The 11,503-nt window shown below is 39.7% G+C and overlaps 1 protein-coding gene across 7 annotated transcripts in view; it reads left to right on the top strand.

The window, feature by feature from the left end:
* Positions 1-295: 295 nt before the first annotated feature.
* Positions 296-11,503, top strand: part of LOC148115426 (cytochrome P450 2C5-like) — a 37,958-nt gene continuing 26,750 nt past the window's right edge. The window contains exons 1-4 of one of the 7 annotated variants that reach the window (XM_087887272.1): positions 296-553; positions 2,595-2,706; positions 5,862-6,002; positions 7,563-7,658. In XM_087887272.1, coding sequence (XP_087743398.1) covers positions 2,683-2,706; positions 5,862-6,002; positions 7,563-7,658 — 261 coding nt within the window. In that variant the 5' untranslated portion in view covers positions 296-553; positions 2,595-2,682. Of the gene's footprint in view, positions 554-2,309; positions 2,466-2,594; positions 2,756-3,337; positions 3,425-5,404; positions 5,423-5,861; positions 6,003-7,450; positions 7,659-11,503 lie in introns of those variants that run through there. The other 6 variants (XM_087887269.1, XM_087887270.1, XM_087887274.1 and 3 more) reach the window with 6 other exon arrangements.

Here is an 11,503-nt window from a genome sequence, read left to right as displayed (position 1 = left end):
ACCTGGCAACCCTAACCATCACACATCTGGTTTGGTGTAGGCACTTGGTAGTTAAGTGGTGACCCCCCTGGTCTGTTGTGATCCTCTCTAAATTCCCTGAGACAGAAGCTGAAGAGGCAGATGAACTGTGCTGTTGATCTGAAGAGTTGACCAGAGTTTAAGTAGATCAACAAACTGTACTTTGTTTCCTCTCTGTTTACTTTCAACATTTGCACAGTTACTCAGTAACTTTATACTGTTTATCATGGCTGTAACCATGCTGAAGATTAGAGTTAAAGATTAGAGAAGGAAACAGGACTGGGAAGGGGTGAATAAAGCAGGTATACAATGCCCTGTGGATGGACTATAATTTTTGCTTCAATTCTGTTTCCTCTACCAAATATTTGAAAAGAAAGGGCAAGGATTATATGACGAGATTTCTCTTGGGCTGGCATACACTGTTGCTATGGGCACAGAAGAGTGGGAAGTACCAAGAAGGCCTTGTTATCACATTATACTAAAATGAAGATGATAATTAGATTGCTGTCCATGCTGGCTACTCTCTTGACTTTGGGTATGTCAAACCTCAACCATCTCCTCTAAACCATAGCTTAGATAGCTAAACTTCTTGCTTTTTGTGGTTTATCTAGCAATGATAAATGCCTGTCTGTTTCCATATCATATCTCTTTGGGTAAGAGTAATACCTGCAAAGTATTGATCTGGACTACACATACTTGAAATACTACACAGCCTTGAAATACTGGGAACAGATTTTTGTCACTGTAACCTTTCTGTGTTCTCTCCAAACACTCAACAGGAATACACAGAAAGTGTTATGTTCATAATATTGTTATCATAGCCCCTGCAGACTTCTCCTCCACATAGAAGAAAAATAAATTTTATCCATCTGTTCATGTAGTCATGAGCTTTTGCCAAGAGGGGCAACTATAGTTGTAGGCTGCAATATTAAACATGTGTGTGTGTGCATACATGTTTGTGTTGCAAAGGAGAAAGTAACGGATTGCATGAACCCAGAGGCTGGGAGGCAGGTGAAAGAAGAGGCTGCTTATATAACCAGGAAAATGTAATATGGAGAAAGATTTTACAGGGATTATGAACCTGACTAGAAAATTTAAGATGAGGTTTGCTGGAAGGGCTGCAGGTGGAATCTATCTAACTTCTGACTTTAGGGGAAATTAGACGAGAGGTGTCACAAATGGAGAAAAGGCCTCCATCAAAGCTCTGGGAGAGCATCAATATCATAAACTGTAAAACAGAACTTTTGTGATTTGTACTTCTTTTCTCCCTGGGATGCACACTTGCCCAGCATGAGAAATGGCTCAGAGGAAGCTCTGCCTGTTCAAAGTGCATAGAATGGAGAATGATGTGTTCTAAATTTGCATTCATTGCATATAAAACAGAAGCATATTTCTAATACTAATTTTATCCATGTGTTCTGATTGCATTAAAATTATGTTTTTGGTTTTTTTTTCTGAGGGGAGAGAAAATTGGTGGCAATAATAAAAATTAGGAAATTTTCTCACTCCTCAAAAAGAGCAATTAATTTCAGCTGGAATAAAAGTGGGTAATAAACATTTCCGAGAGATGGACTAAAATTTGCTTGTGTTCAATAGAAGGAAGGATTTCTAAGAGTGAAAGTCACCTGATAGGAAATGAAGAGAGATGGATGTTACAGATCTGTTAAGATTTTATCAAAACTAGATTTAAAAATGAAGTTGATTGTATTAGATTTTTAGTATCCTGAACCCAAGCTGAACCTAAGAATTATTTTTCCCTTTTATCTTAACCCCATCCTCCCTCCAAAAAGCTTTGTAGAGGCTTACTTGGTTGTCCCCCTTCTCTTCACAAATCATCACATATGGCCAAATGATATTTATTTAATTTTCCAGTAATGGCGAAGGAAGAAATTAACATTAAAAGGGTCAATAAATAGAACTAATAGTTATCATAAAAAAAATGCCACATAAAACTAAAACAAAAAATAAAATTGAAACTTCCTGTTTTTAAGCCAGCATTTGGAAACCTTATGACCTTTGACCTACTCCTGGTCAACCCCCAGATATTGTGAGGGATTGGAAACCCCTTGATTGCCTGCCACGATGCAAAAGATTGACTCTGTGGTAATATAGAGAGGTCCAGGAGGCGGCAGCAGCAAACTTCTGTAATTCCCTCCAATCCTAAAACTGAAATGGCAACTTTCTGTCAGCAATCACTGTTAAGTGAAATCCCTCCTTCTTAACTTTTCTTTTTTTTAAAAAAAATTGTGCTTCCAGGGCACGTGGTTTGTAAAGGAGAGCAAGAATTGGTGGTTATGCACCAAATATTTGCTATTATGCTTGTCTGGCTGAGTTGAAAGCACATTTTGGATTTGCTGTCCTTAACAATTCTGCTTTTGGTCTCTGTTCCGGTCTTATTAAGAACACTTTTTGGAAATTAGAAGTTGGAAGAATACTATTATGTGCAAGTAAAGAATATTATTACTACTATTATTATGTATATGTAAAATGATCCAGACAATACATTGTCTATTAAATACTTATATATGCTAAAGAAAAGTTGATAAATAAATTCTTTCTCTCTCTTTTTTTAAAAGAACACTTTTAACTGCTGCTGAAATCTGATAGCATCCCATTAACAAAGGCATTGCAATCCTAGCAGGCAAAACCTGATGCAGCTCTGGAATGCCTGAATATTTAACAAACATGGTAAAAGGTTCTGATGCTAATCTTCTGGGTGTTCATTGGCTGGTTGGAGGTATGACACAATGTTATACCAATCTGTTCAATATTTTTATAACCTAAACAATATTTACAGGCTCTTTCTTCCCCGGCAAGTGCATTCTGGCAGAATGAGCATGCTCCAGGTCCTTTCTATTAAATATTGTCACTTTATGGGACCTGAGAATCTGGCCTTTTATACCCTCCCCCAGGGAAATATGTATAACATCCTCTGAAACTTTGGTCTCAGATTGGGGTTGTTGTGTTTGTGGGGTTTCTGGTTTGGTGTGATTTGTTGTGGTTTGTTTATTTTGGTCTAGGCTGCCTATGGGGTGGAATGCTTTCAACTGTTTTTATTGTTTGCAAGCCTTCCCCCCAAGGGTCAATGAGAATGGGTAGCTATAATAAATTTAAATAAATAATGAGTAAAAGGCGAAGGATTTTTGTATAAAAATTGCTTTTAAAAGATACTCATCATCCCTAGTTCTTTTCAGTCACCTTGCCTCCCTTCCCATTGTTTAAGCTGGGCCACTTGTAAAATACAGTCCAATTCTTCATTTTTCCCAGGTCTCAAGGATTGAAGGAAAAGTGAAAGCCACATCATGCTAAGAACTAGTAGTTTTGATCTAACACAGTGGTTCTCAACCTTCCTAATGCCGCGACCCTTTAATACAGTTCCTCATGTTGTGGTGACCCCCAACCAGGGGTGGGTTCTAAATTTTTTTACTACCGGTTCTGTGGGTGTGGCTTATTTTGTGGGTGTGGCTTGGAGGTCATGTGACTGGGTGGGCGTGGCTAGCTGGTCATGTGACCAGGTGGCCATGGCTATATGTATAGGGACTACTCAGAGGGCTGAAAAAAGTCATTTCTGACAGGTCCTCGCACTTTTGACTGGTCCTCACACTTATGACCATCCTCACATTTATGCCTGTGCAGCATTCTTAAGAACCATGTCACTCATTTCACAACTGCTTCTCTTCAACATGGTATAAGATAGGGCAAAAAACGTAAAATGTGAGGACAGTCGTAAATTCGAGGACTGGTCAAAAGTGCGAGGACCAGTCAAAAATAACTTTTTCAGCCCTTTGAGTAGTCCATATGCATAAAAGGATACAGCAATAGAGAGGGATGAAGGAAGGGAAGGGAAATTAGAGTAGGAGTGAGGGTAAGAGAGGGAGGAAGAGAGGAGGAGAAGGAGAAAGGAAGAGGAAGTAGGGAGGAGAAGAAGAAGGGGAGGAAGAGAAAGTAAGAAGAAAAGAAAAGAGAGAGGTGGTAGGTTTGAGGAGAAAGATTGCTGTACAATAAAAAAGATGAAAGGGAAGAAAGCCAACCCCAAAAAATATTAAGATAAAGAATGAATTGTTAAACTTTAAAGAATAAAAGAGAACAAATAGCAATAAATAGCAATAATTAGAAACACACATACAAACATACAACGTATTTTCTTTGAACAGAGTATTTGGCCGGTTCACAAATTTAAACAGTTGTAGGAGGTTAGCATCCACCCCTTTCCTAGAAGAATGAAATATTTTGGGAAATATTAAAAAGGCAAAATATTATATTTCCCTACCTGGATGAGAAATGGAGAAGCATATTTTACAGACAAAGCAACTCCCACCTTCCTGCCCCCCCACCCTTTGTTAATGGGCCAGAGGCAGAAACTCAGTCCTTTGTCAAAGGACATTTGCAACACAATAGCAACAGAAACTAACACAATGGGCCCCATCAAGCCATGTGATCCTGTCCACCATTAAACCATCTTTCCAAGCAGTTTCCATGTTTCCAGTGTCTTTTTCCCCACTTGGAGCAGAACCCAGAAGGATATTTCTTCCAACACAGTATTTAGTCATTTCAATTAAATTTACAATTTTTATATTTCCTTTTTACCATATTTATTCCTCATCTATTTTTTAAAAAACCAATATTACCCTTCATCCTCATCTCTAATCTTAATCAAATTCAATTTTTCCCTTCTATTCTATATTATACCCCTTCCCATTGTCATCTATTTTTATATCCATCCTCACATTGCTTAATTATGTAATACAGTTGTTTAATACAAATTCAACATTTTAATATAAATCAATTAGTTATATAGCTACCTTTTTTGTATATTAATCAATATGAACATGAATATTCCAATTATTTCCATGCAATCCAATTTCTTACAAATCAATTAATTATATTTACCAATAATAATAAACCAAATAATTTCCCCCATATATTCCTCCAAACCACAACTTAACCATTTCTGCTTTCAACACAATATACAATTAATAGTATCTCAATTATTACAACTCCCTAGTTAAATAGAGCTTTTTTTCTTCTGTGTTTTAAAATCTTGAACCTCCTCTTGCCCTAAATTTCCCATTGTTTGCAGTTTGCACCTACCTTTTTTGGTGAGGAAAAAGAAATCTCTCTGCCTCATTTTGTCATCCTGCTTACTTTCAATTTCCCTTTCTCAGCATAGCTAGGGGGGGGGGAAATCTGCTCCAGGAATTTACCTCTTTGCAGCTGGGCTCTGTTGCTGTTACTCTCAGCAACAGAGCCCTCCGCAAAACAGCTGAGAGTAGGGCGGCTCTTTGAAGCCCCGCGGCAAGAATTTAAAGTTTTTTTCCCCTCTAGCCATCAGCTGGGACTCCGGAGGCAGCAATAGATTGGGAGTGGGTGGAGTAAATGAACGGCGATCTGGCAGAGGGTGAGGGTGAGTGAAGGCGTGGGGGGGGGGCGAAAGAGGGCTTTGGCGACCCCTGGGAAATGGCCGTTCGACCCCCAAAGGGGTCGCGACCCCCAGGTTGAGAACCGCTGATCTAACAGATGTTAAAGATAAACCCATGCTTTCCAGTAAGCTGAAAAAAATAATTGGTTAATAATTATTTATAATTATTATAAATAAAATAGTTAATTAGTCCCTGAAGTTTTTTTGTTTTTTGTTTTGGTGAAAGTTTGAAATGCATCCTGGATTTGTCACAGAAATGTACATTTTATGTTATGTGTTTTTAAAAAAATAAAACTGAAAAAACTTTTCTAAAAAAAAAAAGAAAACCTAATTTGTATAGTAAAGCAGGAGCTGCTCAGGTTAAAACCGAGATTTGGTTCTGGTTGATGCATATTGGTCAAAATAATCTTATTATCCTTTCAAGGGTATCCTTGAGCAAGATTTCTGCCTCCAAGTGACAAGTTCAAGACACACTTGCTCAGAAGTTAAGTCCTGCTATTCTCCAAAGGGTGTTGTTTTCCACAATAAATATTGTGAAGAGGCTTTATCACAACTCCTTTGTGAGGTGAGTTGGGTGCTGTTCTCTCTGATTGGAAGCTTTCTGTCAATATTTTCCCCTTCCTTTTCTCTTGCCAGAGAGTTTTTACCGTGGGGTAGTTCAAGCTTGTTAGTAACCTACTCTTACTTGGGCAACGTACCTGGATTATTTCTAAGTAACCCAAATGATTTATGTGGATGCTGTTGATATAAGTCTAAAAGATTGATTGGGTTAGAATAAATGAATCCCTATTTTTGTTGCTGCATGAACTAATGTAAAGGAATTTTCATTATATTTAACACTGATTTGGACCATTCCAAGATCACAGATACACTTAAATAAGAAGACAAAAAGTAGATTTTGTTGAAACTCCTTACCCTTCCACTTGGAAGGAGAACTTGGGTAATCTTGAGTAGGACATTGCAGGGCTAGTCACAAGTTCACAAGTGAGTCTCACTGCCCTATTCATATAAGTAGGTTTTATGGCTTAGAAATACTAAAACTATGTGGCGCATGTTCCCACCACCCCCCTCCAAATTTGTATTTACAATTCAATATTACAGAGCCTATGAATCTAAATACTGGTATTACCACTCATTTTATCAGAGATGTTCGAATTACACACTACCAATCTCTTAGGCATTTCCCCTCTCAGTAATAATGGGATTACAGTAAATCAGTGGTGAAATGTAAATTTTGTTACTACTGGTTCTGTGGGCATGGCTTGGTGGGGGGTGGGGGTGGTTAATATGACTGAGTGGGCGTGGCCACCTTTTTTTTTAACTTTTAAAACCATTGTTTAAAAAAATGCTTTTAAAGCCTCTGACGATCCCAGGTGACTTACCTGATCAGCAGAGGCTTTTTCTTTTTTCTTTAAGCCTCTGACAATCGCAGCTGACTTGCCTGATCGACAGAGGCGTTTTCTTTTTTTTTTTAAGCCTCTGATGATCCTAGCTGATTTGCCTGATCGGCAGAGGCTTTGTTTTTACTTTTAAAAGCGTTTTTTCTATAACCTCTTCGGCGTGGCTCAGTTGGGCAATGGGGGTGGGGCAGGGATTTTTGCTACCGGTTCTCTGAACCACCCGCTTCCATCGCTACCGGATCGGGCAATCCGGTACGAACCAGGAGCATTTCACCCCTGGTTTAAATTGACTTGTGACATATTTTTTTTGGATAAAATTTTCCTATGCACAGTGGTTACCAATTTTTTTCTGAAAAACTCCTCACCTACATAAAAGGCAAATGTCTCAGTTTTAAACCCACCCCATACCTCCCCCCCAAAAAATACAGAAACAAGAACTTATTTCTGCCTACAGGGAGAAGTTATGGATGTTGATAAGTAACTCTCCTTAAAGCAAAATAATAAATTAAGCTGAAAGTAAACAAGGAGGTATGTGAAAGGTTAGAGAGAATCTGGACTTTAGTTATGATTGCGCAGGAGGCCTCCTCCTTTCAACCTTGTCTCATTTAAACAGCTTCTTGGATTTTTCAAGAGGAACTCAGAGAAGGATGGAGCTGATGTGGACAGGAGTTCTACTTCTTCTCTGTGTACTTTTCACCCTTTTCTCATCTTTCCAAATGTATAAGAAAAAAGGGCAGCTGCCCCCCGGACCTACTCCATGGCCTATTCTGGGGAACCTCTTGCAGCAAGATGTACTACCTCTGTTTAAATCCTATAAAAAGGTATGATTCCTTTTTCTACTTTTAGTAGTTGGAGGTGTTGATGTTGAGTCTTCATGTATATATTTCCAGCAGGTAGTTTAGCATAGAATTGCTTTGTAGCAACCTGATAAAAGCATAATGTTTGGTAAAAGGGATAATAAGTAGTAATAATAAGAGTTTTAAAAAACTAAATGTCTGGCTTCAACTTTGTTTCATTTGAGTTAGCATCAAACTCAATGAAATCTTTTCCTTCTCTAGCCATCCTGCTTGATCCCAGTTTGTTGAAATGCAGACACACCTTCTGTCCTAACTAACCAAACACTAAGACTTATCTGGGTTGCAAAAATCTGGATAATCATTAGATGGCAACAAAAACATACAAAAATTCTTTGCTGCAAACTAGTGATTAGCTGATGATGCCGCAGATGATGAAGTTTTCCTCCCTGTTTTACTTAAATTTGTGTTACTTGTCATTTTGATAGTTTGGAATAATCAAATAATCAAAGAGCCTTGATAGTACAGTGGTCTAAGCACCCTGTTATTAACACAGCTGCCTGCAATTTACTGCTGGTTCGAATCTCTCCAAGGCTCAAGGTTGACTCAGCCTTCCATCCTTTCTAAGGTAGGTGAAATGAGGATCCAGTTTGTGGGGGCAATAAGCTGACTTTGTATAAATATACAAAAGTATGAAGGCTATTGCTTAACGCATTGTAAGCCGCCCTGAGTCTCCGGAGAAGGGCGGCATATAAATCAAATAAAAAAAAATATTTTAAATAATAATTATTTAACAAAAACAGCCAATCAGCAACCCAACAATCAATAATAGACCAAACACAAAAGTACTTCACAATACCCAACTTATAAAATATACCTGATATAGTCCAACAATTTCCTTTCTTGTTCCCAATTCTTATTTTCAAGTCTCAAGTCACTTCCCTTTTTTTGGGTGTTATATTTCACAAATCCAAAATATCCATAGTCCAAGTTCTCTTCAACAAAGGTTATTTTCTTTTTTCTTTTTAATGACGTGGACGTTATAATCCACAAAGTTGTAAATTATAATCCACAAAGGCTCACTAAATTGTAATCCACAAAGGCCCACCAAACCCTAGAATTATATCCAACAGATTATAAATCCCCAAGGAGAACAGTTGAAAGCTGAAGTATAGAAATCTTCATCTATTTTATAAGCAACCTCTATTATTTCCCAGTTTCAGTTGCTCAGTTGCTCAGTTGTTAAGATCTATATCCAATCAGGGAGCTACAGTGTTTAAAGCTTACACTATTTCCACTCTCTTTCTCTGTACGTTTCTCTGTAAACAGTTCCCAGGTGCAGGCAGCTTATCTAAGTCTTGTAACAATGTTTTTCCAATAAGCTACCCAAGGTCAGTTATTATTCACACTTTCTTTTCTTCACTTTCTTCACTTTCTCTATGGGTTTTTTTCTGGCCAGTAGGCGTCACTGTTGCTCTATTTCTCTTCTACTCCTTTCTTTTAACTTCCTTTAGCATATGCCATTTTTTTCCCTTTAAGGGTTCCCAAACCCAAGTTTTATAATCCCAAATAAAGTTTTAATTCGATAATATCCAGTTAGTTCGATAATATCCAATTAATATAATCCTTAGGTTAACCAGTCCATTTTTCCTCTTTTAGCATTTATATCTCAAATTATTTAAATAGTTCAAATTTCTTGTTCAAATCTATTTCAGCTTTGTGCTTGTTCGCTGCCATTCTCAGGGTGTGGGAGAAAAACAAATCCATCCCTTTCTTTTACAGCCCCACTGTCACTCAGCCAATTTTGAAAGGGGCAAGTTTGACAGAAGTTATAAGATTAGAAGATTCTCACCCAACCACCACACTGTTCTTCTTCAGTGTTCCCTCATTTTTCTCTGTTTGGGCTGTCACAGCCTTGGACAGCGCGCAATGGCCATCTTTTCTTTCCTGCTGGATCAAACAAGGAGTTAACAATCTCCTTGTGGTCTATGGGGGTCTCCTCTCTTCTTCACTACCTCTCCAAGGTGGCTTACATCCATTGGGACCCTCTGGCAAGAGGAATTCAGTGAACTTCCATAGAGCCCTATGAAAGAATCATCATGTCGCCGTGATGTCAGCTCCGCCCTATCAGCTCCGCCCCCCTTGGAGACATGACAGAGAACTTTGATATCCAGAAAGGTACTAGATAGGGATATCCCCACTGCTATTTATATTGACTTTGAAAGTGTTAACCTGGAACATTCGGCAAGATGAAGAAATAAAAGGAATGGTAATAGAAAAAGAGAAATACAAGCTACAGGCATGTGCAGATGACTTGGTCTTTATACTAGAAGACTCCTTAGAAACTGGACTGAAGCTAATTAGAAAAATAGAAGAATATGAGGAAGTAGTAGGACTGAAAATAAATAAGGATAAGACAAAGATTTTAGTTAAGAATCTTACAGATACACAAAAAAGAGTTTTGATGGAAAGAATTAATATATAGATAGTTTAAAAAGTGAAGTACTTAGGAATACAACTAACAGCAAAATGTGCAACAATTAAAGAGGATAATTGAATGAAACTGAAACTGATGAGGCAAATTAAACTAGACCTGGAGAAATGGAAAGATCTGCAACTGTCATTAACAGGAAGAATAGCTACAATAAAAATGAATATCTTACAGTACATCAAGGGGGAGCGTGTGCTGGACCCTGTTCTGCTGCCATCACCTTCCTTATGGACTGCAGCGTTGGGTTTGGATCTGCCGCGGGGGGGCGTTTGTCTTTGAGCTATTATGCTCTTTACAGCTGGCTTTCCTCCCGCTATGGCCTCCCGCTATGCAGCAGAGTTGGGGTTTTGGATGCCTGGGGCTGTCACTGGACTCTGCCCTTTGGTGCCCCCGGAACTTTCCACTGTCCGCCTTGCCTGGGGGGGATGCCATCGACTACTCTGGACTTCCTTCTCTATGTCCTGGACTGGCCAATCCCTGAGGTGCTGATATCCGCCCGCCGTGAGAGGGCAGTTGTGGCAGAGGCACTTGTTTGCTGGTCTAAACCTCGCTGCTGTGAGAGGGCAGTGAGGACCGTCAGTACTTGGCCTCGGGTGGTCCATTCAGTGCCTTAATAGTACCATGCCGTAGTGAGAGGATGGCGATGGTGGTCATCTCCTGGCACTCCTGGGTGTTGTGAGACAACATTGGGAATGGATGATTGACTGCTGGATTGGACTATTGGCCTTACATCTTATATCTTACATCTTACATCTATGACCTCATTCTCCATTGTCATACCCGCCTTTCTGACTGATGACATTTTTATGGTCCTATACAAGCGCGGAATTGGTTGCCCTCAGGAATGCCCCCCATTCCTGGATGTGGCCCATTGGCCTTGCCATGAAATACCTCAAGGACGGGTCCTGGGATCCCGAGAGGTGGCACGAAGTTGTTGGGGTTTTTAAAAGGGGTTCTTTGTATAAATTTTGAACTAGGTTTTTAAGGGGTGGGAGGGAGGGTGTTGTGGATATGACCAGGGTGGGATTGGGGGACAACCCACCGGGGTCGGAGCTGGGTCCGGCAAGGGGCTTTGGCTTTGGGGGTGTGGGGTTGGGATTCCATACCAGATTCCATACTGGTAAGGGCCGTTCCATCCGGACTGTGGGTGGGAGGGGCAGATATGGTGGGAGCGGGGGGCCATATTGTGTTGTGGGAGTGCGCACTCGCTATCTTCGAGCGATTGCACACTCCAGCCCCAATGCTCTTCTCGTTCCCTGGGTTGCTCAGACCCTCAGGGTCTGGGCCTTTGGTTGATGTTGTGCAACGCCAGGTCTGTTGCAAATAAAGCCCCCCTCATTTGTGATCTGGTGCAGAAGGGGGGTCCGGATCTGGCAGGTAT

Source organism: Pantherophis guttatus, chromosome 2, assembly GCF_059756535.1.
Source record: "Pantherophis guttatus breed Tessera chromosome 2, ASM5975653v1, whole genome shotgun sequence".
Taxonomy (NCBI): Eukaryota; Metazoa; Chordata; class Lepidosauria; order Squamata; family Colubridae; genus Pantherophis; species Pantherophis guttatus.
This window is presented reverse-complemented; position numbering and strand designations above follow the sequence as displayed.